The sequence below is a fragment of the Dendropsophus ebraccatus genome, chromosome 14 (genome assembly GCF_027789765.1).
Source record: "Dendropsophus ebraccatus isolate aDenEbr1 chromosome 14, aDenEbr1.pat, whole genome shotgun sequence".
Taxonomy (NCBI): domain Eukaryota; kingdom Metazoa; phylum Chordata; class Amphibia; order Anura; family Hylidae; genus Dendropsophus; species Dendropsophus ebraccatus.
Genome location: NC_091467.1, coordinates 26133891 through 26153432, shown reverse-complemented (window position 1 = coordinate 26153432; position 19542 = coordinate 26133891). Strand labels below are relative to the sequence as shown.

General features: G+C 43.8%; 1 protein-coding gene across 1 annotated transcript; it reads right to left on the bottom strand.

Moving 5' to 3' along the window:
• Positions 1 to 40: 40 nt before the first annotated feature.
• Positions 41 to 14408, bottom strand: LOC138773079 (collagen alpha-1(VIII) chain-like). Its single transcript, XM_069954023.1, has 16 exons — positions 14187 to 14408; positions 12555 to 13048; positions 5683 to 5773; positions 5381 to 5475; positions 4829 to 4882; positions 4088 to 4261; positions 3553 to 3999; positions 3210 to 3317; positions 2780 to 2830; positions 2555 to 2578; positions 2267 to 2419; positions 1721 to 1759; positions 904 to 975; positions 551 to 592; positions 301 to 328; positions 41 to 153 (listed from the first exon to the last, which is right to left on the bottom strand). The coding sequence occupies exons 1-16, from the start codon at positions 14332 to 14334 to the stop codon at positions 56 to 58; spliced, it is 2118 nt and encodes a 705-aa protein (XP_069810124.1). The 5' UTR covers positions 14335 to 14408; the 3' UTR covers positions 41 to 55.
• Positions 14409 to 19542: the final 5134 nt, after the last annotated feature.

The window sequence follows — 19542 nt, the reverse complement described above, 5'->3', positions numbered from 1 at the left end:
ACAAGGTTACGGCTTCTCTGGATAATACTGTATGTGATACATCATATGACTATATTCAGCTAAAGAATATAAAACACTGATCATAGCACATGGTGATGACAAGGTGGTCAGATCTTACCTTCTGGTGATGACCATCTTCATCCGGCCCTAAGTCTGTTGGCAATAAAAATGTTGTAGTTAGTCGACAAGTAAGGTTTGAAGACAAAGCGATAGAAACAGAGGAGGACAGAACAATGGATGCATTTACAAATGATACAAGTATATTAATAGAAATGAGTCTATAAAAGTTGATAACATTACCTGGATCCCTTGTTTCTCCATTGGGAACCTGTTTAAAATGAACACGAGGGTAAATTCTGGGACTACATGTAGGCTGCCATTGTGAGTGTAGACTAGATGGACCAGCCTCCACATAAGAGCCCCCCCCCCCCATGGGTTATAATAAATGTTTAATCAGAAAGCTTATACTGTATCATAGTAGTTTGGTTGGCACCTCATATTGGGTAAAAGTTTTTGCCTATGCAACTCAATGACTGTTCTTTCACCTTACCGTCTGTTTGCAATGTGGCCGTGCTGGGACGGGTAACACTCTCTGTGGAAAGATAGAGATTCCAAGTAAACAAAACTTGATGGGTTACTATGAGAGTGGAGCACAACTGGATCATGCTTGCTTGTTGGACTCCAGGTGGTTGAAATTGGTTGCAGCCTTAGGTAGTCCAGGAAAACATGGATAAAGCCATAAACCGTATCCATGTTTTCCAGGCAGCCCTAGGGCTGCATCAAATGGCGAGTGTTCGAATTTGGATGTTCAGTAAGTTTGCTCATCGCTAATAGGAACCTATAGGACCCAAGGGTAGAACCGCTACTACTATTATTTTATTCAACCCTTGTAATCAAACTTACATTAAGATAAACAACGCCCGGTGGTCCAGGAGGTCCCGGAGGGCCAGGAATTCCAGGGTTTCCAGGAGGTCCCTGTGTGTAGAGTCAGCATTTACAATCTTATATGTAGCATTACAAAGGATATATGTGCATTTTATATAACAGCACGTCTCTGTTCTGGTCTAGTTATTTTAGAAAATAAAGGATAGCTTATTTAAAGGGGTACTACAGCAAAAAAAATAAATAAATGAACTAGTGTCAGAAAATGCAAGAGATTTGTAATTTACTTCTATTAAGTTCTATCAGCAGCTGTATGCCCTGCAGGAAGTGGTGTATTCTTTCCAGTCTGGAGAGCAGGAGAGGTTTTCTGTGGGTATTAGCTACTTCTCTCGACAGTTCCTGACATGGACAGAGGTGGCAGCAGAGAGCACTGTGTCAGACGGGAAGGAATACGCCACTTCCTGTAAGACGTAAAGCAGATAAATACAGGAAGTAAATAATAGAAGTAAACTACAAATCTCTGTCACTTTCTAAAACCAGTTGATCTGAATTTTTTTTCTGCTGGAGTACCCCTTTAAAGTGTCTATTTTTTATTTATTTAATTTATTACAGAGAGATTGCTAAAGTATAATAAATCTTAAAAATTATAGGTGAGATATGCCCACTCCTCAGGACATTTACCATGTATGAAAATATTTAGAGCATTAAGAGATCTGTAAAATTATAATAGCTACAATATATTTTTACAGACAGTGAGAAAAAAGGCAGAGATTTTTTTGGATAGTTGGCAACACTGACCCCATGTACAATGTAAGCAAAGAGAATAGGGATAACTCACAGAATAAATTACTGATCCATACAACTCAGATCTTCCATTCTGTAAAATAAAATAAAAAATAATGAGAGGGTTTGTCCACTATGGGGAAAAAAATCTTTGGGACATTAAATGCAGTGCTGTCAGCTCTTGGTGGAAGAACACTGTCTCTTGATGAATCAAAGGGGTTATCCGACAAATAAAAGTTATCATTTATAATTACCTGCTGATCAGGGGGGTCTGACCATTGGGACCACCACCACCAATCAAAAAAAGTAGGTTCCTTATCCCCCAAATGAATAAAGCAGCACATATGCTTAGCATGCACTCTATTTAGTCTCCATAGGACTTCTGACATTAGCTACAAATAGATGATCACAAAGATCAATCCAGTGATCATCCTGTAATCCATGCTCTGTAGATGTTGTTTTTCCCTGCATCGCCACCGCTGGAGAAATGAAGTATTACAGTGTAATGCAGAGAAAGTGAGAGAAAACATTTTCAGATTTCCAGCATAATCTGAAGATGTCTTGCATTATGAGTCGATAATATTTCATGGACATTGCTTACCTGATGGTACATAATAGGTGGCTTTGCTTCAGATGGAATAATGGGCCCTGGAGAGCCAGTAGGACCTGGGGGACCTGGTGGACCTGGAGGCCCTGCAGGACCTGGAGGACCAATGGCTTGTCCCATCTTTACCTCGTTGTACGAACCACAGCCCTTCCGATTTAAGAAAAAATGTATAAGTAGAGTAAATCCATAGTTAATGAAACATTAGTTCCATTGACTGAAGATGTTACCCTTTCCCACACCTTTTCCCGGCCCTGGTTTAGTACCACATATCTGTATACAAACCTCTCCTGGGTCTCCTTTTTCACCCTGAAAGCAAAACACAGAATGCATTTTAGACAACTACATTACTCTTTGTTAGCAGAGAATTGGCTGTTTGATATCCCTACATCCTTCTTAAGGGTCCATGATCCCAATGGTCCATTAGAACATATAAGTCAAGAGTATTGGCTTTACCAATTGGTCTTATACTGTAGAATTTATAATAATATTTTAATCTGAAGCCCTTACCTTAGGACCTGGTGGGCCGGGAACCTGTACAGGTGGTTCAGACGCATCACCCTGTGTAGACAAGGCAAATATAATTAGTTGTATAATAATTATTTTTTTATGATAATACTCCTTGCATTAATAAGATTAGGCTTCCAAACCTCTTTAGGCAAAACATTTGTAAATCACTTCATTAAACACTGACCCTTTACCCCAGGAGAAAGCTCTAAAATCTCTAGCTCTAGAATCCCCATTCCTGAAATCTGTTGTTCACTGTCTGTTGCCAGGGGAAAGCTGACTCTAGTTACAGCTAGATCAGTACAAATTTCAGGAAGAAAGTGTGTGTGTTCTAGACTGTGCTTTATACAAGAAAGGGGAGAGGCCGAACGTCTGGAACGAGAGAAGTTCCAGAAAGTGAAGGTAATAATATATTTACAGAGGCAATATTTACTTTACAGCATGAAGATCCAGGAGGCCCTGGTGGGCCTAGATCTCCCCTCTCCCCAGGTGGTCCTCGAACTCCTGGGAGACCAAGTGCCCCAGTGTCTCCTTTATCTCCCTGTTGGATTAAACAGAACATTTGACCATTGATACTTTATCTAGAAACATAATATTCATTATAGAAGACATCACTTCGAAGGTTGCAGTTGCTCAATACACTACTCGCCTTCACAAACAGCATACTGTTTTCGCCCTTTGTTGAAAAATCTGCCTTGATATTAGCCTGTTGCTCATGGAAACATCTAAGTAGGTACTTTTTTTTTTTTTTTTTTACTCTCTCAAGATTGTATTACCTTTGGTCCAGGAGGTCCTTCAATGCCAGGAATGCCATTTTCACCTTGTAATCCTGGTAATCCCTGAGGGCCATCCAAGCCTGGCATACCTGGTTGCCCTGGCAGACCAGGACTGCCTTCCTGGCCTGGTGACCCTTGCAAACCTTGAGTTCCTTGGGGACCCTGTGGACCCTGAGGTCCTTCTGGTCCTCGTAATCCTACTTGTCCTTGTTGGCCTTCAAAACCTTGAGGCCCTGGTGGACCTGGAAATCCTCTAGGCCCTGGGATGCCCTCAGGTCCTTGGTCTCCTCTTAGTCCCGGTGATCCTTGTGGTCCTGGTAGACCAGGAGATCCTGGAAGCCCTGGTGGACCTTGTGGACCTTCAGACCCTTGGAGTCCAGGAAAGCCCTGGGGACCTGGAGGTCCTGGGTGGCCCTCAGGTCCTGGAGGACCTCTGTGTGTTGGAACCTGCATAGAAAAAAAAATATATGTACACTGGAATTGTATTCTAATATACTAAATACAATATCGATAGACATTCGCCAAACACAGTTACCTTTTCTTCCTGCACATCACTAAAGATGTCTCTCGTGCCAGGCTGCCCTGGGATTCCTGGGAAACCTTGTGGTCCTGGTGGTCCTGGCGGGCCTGGTAGTCCTATTGGCCCTCGTTCCCCAATACGCCCTGGACTGCCTGGAAGTCCTGGTATCCCCGGATATCCTATGTCACCCTAATAATGACAGAGTTTTACATAATAAAATTAATTCTGTGTCCTAAAGTGAACCATAATGACACTAGGGCCACGAATTCCAATAAAGATAAAGATAGATATAGATACTTGTAGCTATACAGGTTTATCATATGATTTATCATGATTCGGTTCAAACTATGCTTCTGCAATCCGTTTTTCTCATAGTTTTTTACAAAAAAACGGATAAGAAAACGGATACATTTGTGTTCATCCGTTTTGATCTGTTTTCGATTGACTGCCATTATAAAAAAAAGGATCAAAACGCATCCGCTTTTTTAGCATACACAAAAACGTGGTCGTCACATTTTTGTGTACACTAAAAAAAGGCATGCGTTTTGGTCCTTTTTTTTTTTATAATGGAAGTCAATGGAAAAACAGATCAAAACAGATAAACACAAATGCTTCCGTTTTTTCCATCTGTTTTTTGGAAAATTAGATGAAAAAAGAGGATTGCAAAAACGTAGTGTGAACCCAGCCTAACCCATAGATTAAACATTATGCCCCAGTTTTGTTACCACCCTCATTAAAACAGGACATATTACTGACCTTTGGACCTTGCGGTCCTGGTACTACAGGACAGGTACATTGAGAAAGGTTACCCTGAAAAGAAAAATTAACCATTCATAAGATCTTGGTCATCTTCTCCCCAGGTGGTCCTCGAACTCCTGGGATATATAATCTTTATATATCTCTATATCAGTGCATAAGGCAGGATTTTACAACATTCTCTCTTCCCCATACGTTCCGTCACCAACGATGTACGCCAGATACAACCTTATCAACCACTTTCACCCAGTAATATATATGTTTGGCTCTGTTGGATATATGTTGTCTGCATGCGTAACTTTTGTGCACGTAATTGCTTTGTACATGCAAAGTTTACTGCTACTGTGCCGCCTCAGCCACTTACTGTACTATAACTTTTTAATAAATGTGCCCATCTCATTTGGGTCAGCAGAACACTCTTAAGAGCCAACCTTATATATACAGTTATCAAACATCTATAGATACAGTGTCCAGTTGGCTGTTAAAGGGATTCAGTTTGTACCCTAGTATATACCACATAACACCACCAGGTATTCAGATTCATTGTATTACTTTTTGTGGACTTATCTGAGACCCAGCTGTTCCCATATTCCCCTCGATCACTTCAATTATTGTGGGGTCTTCATGCTTTATGGGTGGCAGAAAACCTGGACAGAGAGAAACAGGATAGAGAAGGAAAAAAATTGACCTGTAAGAATATTAGTGATATAGTAATGTGTAAAGTGCATAGAAAATATGGGGGGAAGAATAGACCCATCCAGCTACAATTGGAGAAGAAATAATTTTCTTATCATTTTTTCATATTGTCGTCAAAAAATCTCAAAGTTTGAAAAAATACAAAAAATTTCTCTTACCCATGTCCTCTCTGTCGTGTTTCTTCTGAGTAGTGAATACTACAGGGTAGGATTGTGGCAGCAGCAGTGGTGTTGTTTCTTCTATATTAGCCTGTATTTAATAAAATTAAATATTTTATTATTTAAGTTAATTTAATATATATATATATATATATATATATATATATATATATATATATGGGGAGGCTCACTAGATACAGCTTTATATAGTGCAATATGCAGGTAGCTCCCCCTAGTGTTGGCTGCAGGCTGTGACAATTTTGCCATTTACTTCCTTAGTTGGGTGAAACTCACTTTATGAAAAGCAGTGTTGGGGATATCTATTTATTTATTTTTTTTGTGTGTGTGTGTGGGGGCTAAAATTATATATATATATATATATATATATATATATATATATATATATATATATACACACACATGTCGCAGTTAAATGATAGAATTCAGGGATTTAAACAAATCACTAGTGATTTGATAAAATCCCGGGAAATGATGGAATGGCCGAGCCTTTCTATCATTTTCCTGAAGAAAGTCAGTGATTTGATCATATCACTGACCCCTTTAAGGGAAATGATGGAATGAACCAGTCAGGAGTCGCCCCGGCTCTACATATATATTTATTAAGTAACACGACAAAAGTCATTTGAAACATAATTATTCGAAACTAATTAACAAAGTAAACCGGTAGCTAAGCTGATAATTTTTAACAAATCGGAAGGGGAATCGGCTGTCTGCGACAGTAAAGCATGTTGCGTTGTTTGTGGAATGGAATCTACCTGAGCCCATTCATGTCACATTTGTAAAAATCTGGTGCCAAAACAGCTCCCCAGACTGACCTAAGCCTGCCTGACCAGAAAAGCTCCCCAGACCGACCTAAGTCTGCCTGACCAGAAAAGCTCCCCAGACCGACCTAAGTCTGCCTGACCAAAAAAGCTCCCCAGACCGACCTAAGTCTGCCTGACCGAAACAGCTCCGCAGACCGACCTAAGTCTGCCTGACCGAAACAGCTCCCCAGACCGACCTAAGTCTGCCTGACCAAAAAAGCTCCCCAGACCGACCTAAGTCTGCCTGACCAGAAAAGCTCCCCAGACCGACCTAAGTCTGTGTGACCGAAACAGCTCCCCAGACCGACCTAAGTCTGCCTGACCGAAACAGCTCCCCAGACCGACCTAAGTCTGCCTGACCGAAACAGCTCCCCAGACCGACCTAAGTCTGTGTGACCGAAACAGCTCCCCAGACCGACCTAAGTCTGCCTGACCAGAAAAGCTCCCCAGACCGACCTAAGTCTGCCTGACCAGAAAAGCTCCCCAGACCGACCTAAGTCTGTGTGACCGAAACAGCTCCCCAGACCGACCTAAGTCTGCCTGACCGAAACAGCTCCCCAGACCGACCTAAGTCTGCCTGACCGAAACAGCTCCCCAGACCGACCTAAGTCTGTGTGACCGAAACAGCTCCCCAGACCGACCTAAGTCTGCCTGACCAAAAAAGCTCCCCAGACCGACCTAAGTCTGCCTGACCGAAACAGCTCCGCAGACCGACCTAAGTCTGCCTGACCGAAACAGCTCCGCAGACTGATCTAAGTCTGTGTGACCGAAACAGCTCCCCAGACCGACCTAAGTCTGCCTGACCGAAACAGCTCCCCAGACCGACCTAAGTCTGTGTGACCGAAACAGCTCCCCAGACCGACCTAAGTCTGCCTGACCAAAAAAGCTCCCCAGACCGACCTAAGTCTGCCTGACCGAAACAGCTCCGCAGACCGACCTAAGTCTGCCTGACCGAAACAGCTCCGCAGACTGATCTAAGTCTGCTTGACCGAAACAGCTTCCCAGACCGACCTAAGTCTGCCTGACCGAAACAGCTCCGCAGACTGATCTAAGTCTGTGTGACCGAAACAGCTCCCCAGACCGACCTAAGTTTGCCTGACCAAAAAAGCTCCCCAGACCGACCTAAGTCTGTCTGACCGAAACAGCTCCGCAGACCGACCTAAGTCTGCCTGACCGAAACAGCTCCGCAGACTGATCTAAGTCTGCTTGACCGAAACAGCTTCCCAGACCGACCTAAGTCTGCCTGACCGAAACAGCTCCGCAGACCGACCTAAGTCTGTGTGACCGAAACAGCTCCCCAGACCGACCTAAGTCTGCCTGACCGAAACAGCTCAGCAGACTGATCTAAGTCTGCTTGACCGAAACAGCTTCACAGACCGACCTAAGTCTGCCTGACCGAAACAGCTCCCCAGACCGACCTAAGTCTCTGTGACCGAAACAGCTCCCCAGACCGACTTAAGTCTGTGTGACCGAAACAGCTCCCCAGACCGACCTAAGTCTGCCTGACCGAAACAGCTCCCCAGACCAACCTAAGTCTGCCTGACCGAAACAGCTCCCCAGACCGACCTAAGTCTGCCTGACCGAAACAGCTCCGCAGACTGATCTAAGTCTATGTGACCGAAACAGCTCCCCAGACCGACCTAAGTCTGCCTGACCGAAACAGCTCCGCAGACTGATCTAAGTCTGTGTGACCGAAACAGCTCCGCAGACTGATCTAAGTCTGCTTGACCGAAACAGCTCCCCAGACCGACCTAAGTCTGCCTGACCGAAACAGCTCCCCAGACCGACCTAAGTCTGCCTGACCGAAACAGCTCCGCAGACCGACCTAAGTCTGCCTGACCGATACAGCTCCCCAGACCGACCTAAGTCTGCCTGACCGAAACAGCTCCGCAGACTGATCTAAGTCTGCTTGACCGAAACAGCTCCCCAGACCGACCTAAGTCTGCCTGACCGAAACAGCTTCCCAGACCGACCTAAGTCTGCCTGACCGAAACTGCTCCCCAGACCGACCTAAGTCTGCCTGACCGAAACAGCTCCGCAGACTGATCTAAGTCTGCTTGACCGAAACAGCTCCCCAGACCGACCTAAGTCTGTGTGACCGAAACAGCTCCCCAGACCGACCTAAGTCTGCCTGACCGAAACAGCTCCCCAGACCGACCTAATTCTGCGTGAAATTGCTGAAAAATTCTCCTTATTTGCAGGGCAAGGATTTCAGAAGTGTTCCTGCCAACAGTCCAATATGCAATGTAAAACAAAAAAATGTGCCTGTTAAAAAAAGCAACTCGAGATGCCACAACTCAACAATGTGTTTTAGGGTACAAACCCACACACCGTATACACAGCAGATACGCAGCAAAAACGCAGCAGATTTGAAGCAGATTTGGTGGTGCAGATTTGATGCTGTGTTCAGTTATTTAGATCTAATCTGCTGCGTATTTGTTGCGTATTTGCTGCGTATCGCAGCAGTAAATAAGCTGCGTATACGGTGTGTGGGTTTGTACCCTTAATAAAATGATTATAATGAATAAAAAGATGAATGAACTGGATGATTTATTCATTACATTTGTTATAAATTATCAGCTTAGCTACCGGTTTCCTTTGTTAATTACTTTCGAAAAAATAATTTTCGTTTCAATGACTATTGTCGTGTTACTTAATAAATATATAGAGCTGGGCGACTCCTGACTGGTTCATTCCATCATGTCCCTGAAAGGGGTCAGTGATTTGATCAAACCAATGACTTTCTTCAGGGAAATAATGGAAGGGCTCGGCCATTCCATCATTTCCCGGGATTTGATTAAATCCCTGGATTCTATCATTTCACTGCAATATTCATATATATATATATATATATATATATATATATATATATATATATGTAGTACAAACTAGAAAGTGAGCAGTCCTGTTAATATACAAGGGAAGGCATGACTGTGATTGTACAATAAAGGAGCGTGTAACTACAATTGTATACAAGGAGCAGGTGGCTGCCTTATCATAAGACTTTGCTCCTTGTTCGTTTCTTGTAATTATTCCTGAGATTAGTATGACTTCAGAAATGTCTACCCTGGGGTTGGGTTTAGTAACCTGAGATGTCCTTTATTTCTACAGAAAACAGATACTTTTTTGCTACTTGGCTTCACAGAAAAGTTCATTTAAAAATCATAAGATTGGCTTCCAAAAATTCTGATGACATTATCGATATTCAACGTTAGAGCTAGTTAATTAATACTGTCAGCTATTCTGAGTGTTATAAGAGTAGAATTAAAGAAAAAGTTTCCCGATAGCACCACAGCGCCACTCTTGTTTGTAGGCAGTGTCTGGTACTGCAGCCCAAGTCAGTTGAATTAGCATGTGCAGCTTATTTTGCAGAGGAGAGCTGTATGTTACATAGATTAGATTACATATATGAATGACCAGTTTAAGGGGAATTTTACACACCTTTTATACAGGCCAATCATCGCTCCTCCAGCCGATAATTGGCCGGTGTAAAGGTGAGAACGGTCAGCCAAGGAATGGGAAAATGCCTGATCCTCTACTGATCGCAACTTTTGGCTATTTTTTCAGCTCCGTTTAAAATGACGTCTGTTGAGTCTAAAATAACGGACGTCATTTAGCTGTCTGGTCTCCCCTTCCCTGTCTGCAATGACTGGTGTTTGCACATTATTTTAGTTTGGAATTACTAATTGCCCTTTGGGTGCGGCCTAATTGAAAAGTCCATTAAATTTAATTGTAAAAGCGGAGAAAGAATAATGACAAAAGAAAAACTTTGTGTGAACAACTAATAAAAAAACATCCGCTGTTGGCAAAAGACGTCCGAAAATAATGATCATGTTTATTATTTTGCCGTCCGCGGCAAAAACGTCCGTTATTCAATACACTGTGTGCGTATAACATCTGTCTTCCCATTGACTTCAATGCATTGCCATTGCAGTCGGTTAAATCGCGGCAAAAAATGACTTTTTTTTAAATAGCGAAATCGGCCGCCTTTTCTCTATTTTTGACATTGTGTGAACATAGCCTTTGTGCCATGTTATCATGTATTCCTCTTAACTGCACATCTCCCTGTGTAAATAGGCAATGTATGGTCAACAACAATATAGTAAAATGGCCACACGAACGATACAGTTATTGTTCGTGTGGCCCTGCCGGTTGATTATTCGTGCCTTTTATTTGTCGCCCACCTAGGCCATTTTACACAAAGGCCCCTTTTTTTTAAAGGTCTTATTAGACTAAGCAATTTTTGATGATTGAAGTTAAATGATCGTAAACAAGAGCTTTTGGGAACGACCTGAAATCGTTAACCATAACACACAGAACGATAGTTGTTAGTTACGATCGTTACTACAAATGTTACTGCGATCGTTTACTCCTTCTGATCCCAGCAAACGAACGAACAATGTGTACATTTAGCGAACAATAAGCAAACAATTAACAGTGATTTTATGGTCAGCTTAAAAAATGCGATCAACAACACACAAACGATTTTTCGATCGTTGCCTGCATACACATAAAATGATTATCGCTTAAATTGGAACAATATTACAATTTTTCGCATGATAATCGTCCCATGTACTAGGGCCCTTACATGAGCAGATTATATGGCAGGAGTGTTGCTAGAAATCTGATAATCGACCCGTGAAAAAATGACATTGATCAGCAGATGGGCGGGAAATGCCCAATTCTTTAAAACCTATCGATATCAGCTGCACATCTCCCTGTGTAAACAAAAAATATGGTGATCATCAATGCGGCCTGGTCCGCGATTAGTTATGCCGTCTAAAGGCACTGCAGACAAGCGCTGATCTCACTTATTTTCGACCGCAGATGGTCGAAGAATGGACCATCTAAAAGGACCCAAAAGGGGCGATCAGCAGAGGATCGGATGTTTTCCCACTCCTCAGCTGATCGCTGACACTTTTACACAGGCTGATTATTGGCTGAAGCATTGCCCCTGGTCAATAACTGGCCTGTGTAGAAGTACCTTAAGTCCACCAGACTGAAAGAGGCTCCTACAGATCGATCCTTAACAGGGGATCCTCCATATATACTGTAACATCAATATACTGTAACAGACAAGAGAGACAGAGGTTGTGTTGATGAGACAGCTCCTTTAGTATATTCCATTCTAAAGTATTAGTAGTCTCCTCATGGGTGGGGCTATTGGTTGACCACATGAGTAAATGTAGCCTATGGGAGCCTGTCAGATTTCTTCTGCTGTTTTATCCCCACTTGAACCCCAATATGGCAGCAAAAGTTTGCAATAACTGTGTAAGAGTCCTTTCACATTACACAATTTTCACAGAATTTCAAGCAGAGTGCGTGCTGCGAACTGCACTTCTGCGTAACTTCCACTTCTGAAATTCTGCGTAAATTTCGTTGTGTGAATGGCCCTTAGGGTATGAGCACACTACAGAATTCACGCAGTAACTTCCAGTGGATTCCGTGCCCCCCCCCCCCCTCTGTACTCCTGCTTGAAGTTCCACCCGTCCCATAGGCTCCATTCTATGCTCAGGCAGATTTTGCAGAATTTGCCTGAGCATATAATGGAGCTTATGTGATGGGCAGAACGAAAGCAGCAGCACGCATGTAATCCGCTGGAAGTTATCCGCGCGGATTCCGTAGGGTATTCCCTAAGGGTATGTGCACACTAAGGAATCCCAGCATATCACCGGCCGCGCATTCTGCAGCTCTCCCTCGCTTGCGGACACTGGGAGCCACCCATATCCTCTGATCTCATAAGCTTTATTCTATAGTTTGCCAGATTACGCCGTCCGCCCGAAGAATGAACCCGCTCATTCTTCCGGTGGAAGGCGGAATCTGGCAAACCATAGAATGAAGCCTATGGGTGCAGCGGAGATGCACAGGACCGCTAGCATCCACGAGCGGGGTGAGCTGCGGAATCTGCGGCAGGTTCCGCACATACCCTCAGAGTGGAAAGACCTATTGTAACATATTGGTTAAGCTACACTGCTTTAGTATGAAAAAACTAGTGTTGGCCAACCTGTGACTTATTGCTACTTAGAGTTTAGATCTAGAACATGTTACCTTCCTTGTAGTCTTGCCATCAACAGGATGTGGGGTTGATGGTATTGGACGTGTTGTCTCTCTCATTGTGATGGCATGTGTAGTCACCTCCTTTACTTTGGGTTTTGCACGATGCTCTATCTCCATTCTTTCTTCTACATCTGGTAGTTCTGGTTTATCCTTTTCCTCCTCAACAACAGAAGGTTTAGTTAAACGATTGGAATGTCCTGCATCATCTTCTTTCTCCACAAATGGAGATCTGGTTGAAAGAAGTAAGTGTTCTAGGTCATCTTTTTCCTCCTCCACATCTAAAGGAATTCTCTTGTCTTTTATCATCTCCTGTGCATCTTCAGGGTCAGTCTCCTTCTTGATTGTAGACGTCTGTGGTAGCTCAGTTGTTTTCCTCAAGGTTTCAGTCTCTCTGACTTCTTCAGGAAGTTCTACATGATGAAAGTTCTCTGGTGGAGTTGTCAGCTTGACGTCTTCCCAGTCATCCTCCTCCTCAAGGTCTTTTTCTAAGGGAATTAGGTAAACTGTAATAGTTATTGGCGACTTACCTCTTTAGCATTATAACATGGATAAATAAGTGGTTGGTTGGTCAAGTTAAAGCAGGAAAGGGGAACCTGTGACCCTACAATTGCTGCAAAACTACAATTCCCATCTTGCCTGGACTGATAAAGGGTTGATCAATTCTATAGTCAGGCGGATTCCGCCAACCACCCCGAAGAATGAACCTGTTCATTCCTCCGGTTGAAGGCGAAATCTGGCAAACCATAGAATGGAGTCTATGGGACCAGAAGAAATTCAAGTGTAAGCGTGGAGGGGCGAGCGACGGAATCTGCAGGGAGTTCTCCCCGGGAATTGCGTAGTGTGGACATACCCTAAGGTAGCGTATTCCAGAGAGCTGGTGCAGCTTGGGTAAAGTCCTGGAGATGGGAGAGGGAGGTGCGGAGTATCGGAGATAGTAGTAAGTCATTAGCAGATCACAGAGCATGGGTAGGGTGGCAGACAGACTGTTTGGACCATTACAGTCTATGGGGCCCATGCATGTCTGTGATTGGATATGTCTGCTCCCAATGATCATTTACTGATCATCCTTTATGAGGATAACCTTCTAACACTGCCAAAAGTGAATACCCCTTCAAGTATGTTTATGTTGAAACTTACAGGGAACTTGCCATCAACGTCATGCTGCCTAAACCACAAGTTATTGGAGCGATCCTTGGCAGCTCCCCATCAACCTTGGTTAATGTCTCCTTGTTTGGGTATAGGGAGAGATCCATCGATTAAGGCTGGCGGTATAGATGGAAGACACCGCGGACAACCCCCGATGACTCATGGAACAGGCAGCATTAAAAAATGATGACAGATCCCCTTTAATTACTTGTGAACATCGCAACACTTTTCCGGTGCAAGGAGAGGTTATGCCATCTGATTTCTACACTGAAAACACATACTTACATAGTATACAGAGACCGAGTAATATATAAATACTATGATAGTATACACAACCAACTAGCCCCTAAATGTGCTCATGTCTTGGGTGGAAATACCACTGATGATACCCCATGGAGGATGCTATGGAGAACATCTAGGGCTTCCAGAGCAATTATGGGCAAACGCTATATCTCAAGTCATGTCCCCATTCCGTACCTGTGTCCTTCGGAATGCTCTGTGTAGTTGTGGCTTCCTCCTTGGCCGTGTTGCCACGAAATATCAGCCACTGTGCCTGTGCTGGTAGTAATGGACCTTCCAGTATAAATATCAGCAGCAGTACAGTCCTGTAGCCCGTTCCTGCCATTGCAGGTAAGGGGGAGGCTGATCTCCAGATACTTTATGCCTGAGAGCAGACCTCTTCCTCGGCTGGATATAGCATGACTGTCTAAATAACCTTTGGCACTCTGCGCTCTTATCTTTTTTTCTAGACTGTAACAGCACACACCCTTCACCCTTCATCTGGCCATAGGATGGGAATGGAGCTCTTTCTCCAGTTACACTTATTTACATTTAGAGTTCATAGAGATTTGCTGTACTCTATAGAAGAATGATGGCTACAGATAGGAGATTGGTTGATCCGGCTCCTGGCGAACAGATGATTAGCCAAGGAAAGCCTCCTTCGCCACAGCAGGGGAAATGAGTTTGAGGGGTCCTTCCTCTATGATGTCAGCCATATTACCTCCCTATGTAAATCTCAGACCTCACTGATCAAAACTTTTGACATGTCAACAGTTTGTAAAGTTTGGCATTAAAGAAGATCAGCAGGTTAAACGTATCAAATCTAATTACTGTGTCTCCGGTAAGGCTGTTAGAGGCACTCGGGGCGGGTCTATCACCCACAGAGCACCGATCCGGCCTACCCCTGGGGTTGGCCAGCCAGGGGTGCATCGGCACTCTGGAGGTGGGGCAGTGCTCCAAATGGTCTTACCAGAGACACGATTACATTAACAATTGCAAGGGAATGGTGCTGAGGATGAAGGTAAGAGATATACTTCCATACTCGCTGCCCTGTGCACTATAGGGGGCTATCAGCAGGTTAGTGCTAATAGTTCCCCTTTAAACGGGTATTCTGGTAGAAAACGTATTTAATCTTAATAAGTTATATTACAAAGTTACATTAAGTAAAAACAGTAGGGGGCAACACGGCTCCTCTGCTGCCACCAATGGCTGTTTCAGGAACGGGAAAGGTGCTGAAGTCCAGATCCCAGCATGTGGCTTTGGCGATACCGGGCCCCCCCTGATGTCTATTCAAGGGCTTGTTAGCATTAGAATAGACATTAGACTTAAGGAAGTAACTTTTGTCAGTAGCGCTGCAGTCTTGGCACAGTAGCAGACTGAGCGGGGATAACTACCACTAATAATGTCTATTCTTTTGCTAACATGCATAGAATAAACATCAGGGGAGGTTCAGTATATGTAACTATGCTGAGCTTGAGCAGCCTTGCAGTTTCTGACACAGCTATTGGTGGCAGCAGAAGGGCCATGTCATCCCTTACTGCTGTCATTCAATGTAAAATCCTCCTGAAGAGGATGATGGCAGGGGGATACAGAGCAGTAGTGGATTATATTAGGGGCGTTTCGGGCGGCAGCCCAGGGCCCTGAGCTCCTGGGGGGCCCATGACCACCCAAAAATACTTATACTTTCAGTGGTGTAGTGTTCCTGGCTACACTTCCGCCATGATTTGCAAAAAATCACTGTTTTTTTATGGCAATTTTGCACAGATCAGGACATCATGACATTATCTGTCCTGTACTATGAACACCAGGCTAGTGCTGCCATAGTTACAGGGGGGCTCAGGCTTGGTGAACAGCCCGGGCCTATGGTCAAGTTAATCCGCCCCTGATACAGAGGGACACAGGGCACTGGAGGGACACTGAGCATCCCTCTGCCATCATTCTCTTCAGCAGCCACAGCCCACACAGCTCTGGGACTCGGGTCGTGACATCACCATTTTATCCAGGAAGTGACATCACCATTTTATCCAGGAAGTGAAATCACCATGTTATCCATGAAGTGAAGCCTTGATGCAGTAGTAAGTGCAGGGAAAAAAGCACTTTATAAGCATTTCCTGTAATAAGTGTATATTGGTGATTTGTATAACTTTTGGGGGGCAATACAATACTGTGGTACCTTGGTTTAAGAGTAATTTGGTTTAAGAGCGTTTTGGTTTAAGAGCTCACAGTTTTTCAAAATTGTGACTTGGTTTTGCATATTTGTATTTCCCAGGGAGCAATGGAGCTAGGATTTCACAGTATTTAGCGTTTTAGCCAGCAGCTGGCAGTGTTATCTTTGGCTGGTCTCCCTGAGATCAGTGATCTGTTTCCCATATATTTCCTTTAAGAAACTTAGCTATTAATAAGAAATAGCCACTTGGTTGGTTTGGTTGGTTGGTTGGTTGGTTTGACGCCAGCATAATATTGATGGATTTTTAGGACCCGTGGTCAGGATGAGACTTGTGACCTTAGTACAAATGCTGCAGAATCTGTTTCCCATTGACTTACAATATAAAAAAACGCAATGTAAAGTTTTTTTTTTAATGTGTGGTTTACTGCATTTCTGTATATAACAAAACAAACATAACAAACTATAATGGGAACAGCGAAACTGACACAGAAGTGCAAAGTGAACCCAGTCTAAGCTAACTCCCTTTTAATCATCTGCAAAGCATTATTGCCATCTAGTGGCCAAAACATAAGTGACCATGTACTGATTGGTTATATTCTGTAGGCCTCTGTGCTGTTGCTGTATAATTTTGGAAAACATTCCTCAGAGCACAGGTTACAAACCTCATCATCTATGGACAGCTAAAGCTTTGGCTGTCCTGTCCAGGCCTGATGGGAATTTTGCAGCAGCTGTAGGGCGCCAGCTTTAATACCTGTGCCTCCAATGGGCAGCCTCATGTAAGCCATGCACATGCACTGAGCTATTCACATAATTCATCAGACCAGGCTGCCTTCTTCCATTACTTTCTAGTCCAGTTTTGACACTCATGTGCCCTCATTCACTTGCTTTCACTTTTGGCAGTGCACAGGGATCGGCATGGGTACTATGACCAGTCAGTAGCTGCAGAGCCTCATACACAGCAAGCTGCGATGCTATGTTATCCTGATGATACCTACAATTGTCATAAGATGTCAATCAATATTATCCACTTCTCCTGTAGGTGGTTTTAATGTTATGGATGAGCAATACTATAAATTAGTGTAAAATAGTGTTTTTGTTTCTACAGGAGCTTACTTTTCTTTGACTCATAAAAATAAAATAAAATTATATATATAGTGGTGCCTTGGATTACGAGCATAATTTGTTCCGAAACCATGCTTGTAATCCAAATCCACTCTTAAACCAAAGCAAATTATCCTATAAGGAATCATTAAAATGTAGACAATTGGTTCCACACCCCAAAAAATAATTTTTATTTTGAATAATAGGTAAAACTAATGAAACAAACATTCAGAAACAGCTGAATATGTGATATTATAAGTTACTGTACAGTATAGCAACCAGCATGTGGAGTATAATGTATAGTAAGTGCATAACCCTGAAAAAACAGCAGCAGTTTGTAGATGCAGGATGGAGATGCAGATCCCCATAACACAGTAGCGTAGTACAACAGGCTAGAATAGAGAAGCAGGGCTGCTGTCAGAGGTCTGTGTGGTCACATGACCTCAATGGGGAAGAGGTGTGTTCAGCATGGACCAATCAGGAAGTGAGAATGGCTGAGTGTGAGTGCAGGCAGATTATAGCAGCGTGTACAGCTGAGTGTGAGTGCAGGCAGATTATAGAAGCAGTGTGTATAGCTGAGTGTGAGTGCAGATTATAGCAGGAATAGAGAGGATGGGAAACACAAGGGCTGACAGAGTCTGTGGGCACATACATGCAGCACTGTCGGTCGTTGGAGAGAGGGGTTACAGCTATGAAGCGGTTACCTCCACAGTCCTGTCCCCCAGCCTGATGAGGATCTGCTATGATTTGTAAGGTGAGGGAGACTTCCTGGGTCAGAGTACAGGGCTGTAGACCCCGCTATGCAGACCGTACCCCTCCGTCTTCCACTAAGTACAGGTACCACTGTGTATATATATAAATATATATATATATATATATATATATATATTCGTCATTGAAACATATTAAAAGTTGTGGCCAAAGCCCAGCAGTTAGACGGTACTTCTGTCTGCTCCATATAGTGCCTAGTCCATATATTCAGACCCCCAGCAATCAGCATGTTATTCCTCATTCTATGAATAGGGGATAACATGTACACATAGGAATACCTGTTTAATTGTCACCTATCTGCAGGATATATGATGACTGTACTGATGGGGCCCCTACTGATCACAAGAATGTCCCTCTGGTTCAATGGAGTTGTACTTTACTCTTTTCATTAGATCTATAGAATGGAGTGGCATTAGGATTACCGTACCTGCTGGCCTGCTGTTGGATCAGTAGAGATTTTTTCTGTTAATCCAGAAGTTGTGTCATCACAGCAGGGCTGGTGTCAGCACAGGGCTTACCTGGGCAAGTGCTGGGACCTACAGTCTCTCTAGGGGCCCAGAAGAAAGAGAAAAGGGTGAGGGACCTGATCACATGACCTGAAGGTCCTTAGCCTTACAGTGTGGAGAGCAGCCCGACAGAAAGGAAGAGGGAGAAGACTGAGCTGTAAGTGCTGTGGGTTAAGCCCGTATTCCACGGGTCGTTGGAGGAGCAAACGAGCGCTGTCAGCGCTCGTTTGCTCCTCGTTCGCCGCTCGCTGCCGCCGCTATTCAATGCGGCTGCAGCGAGCGGGTGAGTGCGGGAGGGGGCGGCGGGGAGCTGCAGGGGGGCTGCCCGGGGGATCGCTAGATCGTCCGGGCAGCCCATAGGATATAGCAGCATCTGCTGCCGACGCTCCTATTCAATGGAGCGACGGCAGCAGATCGCTGCTATATCAGTCGCTTGTTTTTCAACATGTTGAAAAACAAGCGACTGCAACGATCAGCCGACATGAACGATGTCGGCTGATCGTTGCACTCTATTCCACGGAACGATTATCGTCCGTAGCGGTCGATATCGTCCGAAAACGAACGATAATCGTTCCGTGGAATAGGGCCTTTAGTGTCTGAGTGTGTCAGTGTCAGTCAGTCAGTGGCTGTGTCAGTCAGTCAGTCAGTGTCATGTGTGTTTGTGTATGTTAGTGGTGTGTCAAGTGATTGTGTATAGTTTGTGGATGATGGGTGCAGTGGATGGATATGGGGCCACATAAATCTGGAGCCGGCCCTGATCCACAGTTATGAACACGCCATGACACCGTTATTGGACTGAAATGGGGGGTGCATTATGGTCTCATGGCGTGTTCATAGCCGGATTAACAGAGGAAATCTCCACTGATACAGCAGTCGTCAGATATGTTCTTTCATAAAGTTATATAACTTTGTAATGTAATTTTAAACATAAGAAATGTTTTTTTTTTACATTTTCACATTTGGTGGCAGTGACACAGCCCCTCTGCTGCCACCAAGGGCTGGAACGGGA

Coding starts and splice junctions, on each gene's coding strand:
- LOC138773079 (XM_069954023.1), bottom strand. CDS start 14,334: ATGGCAGGAACGGGCTACAGGACTGTACTGCTGCTGATATTTATACTG. Junction 1,760..2,266: donor CACCTATTATGTACCATCAG/GTAAGCAATGTC, acceptor TTTATTTTACAG/AATGGAAGATCTGAGTTGTA. Junction 976..1,720: donor ATGGATCAGTAATTTATTCT/GTGAGTTATCCC, acceptor CTCTACACACAG/GGACCTCCTGGAAACCCTGG.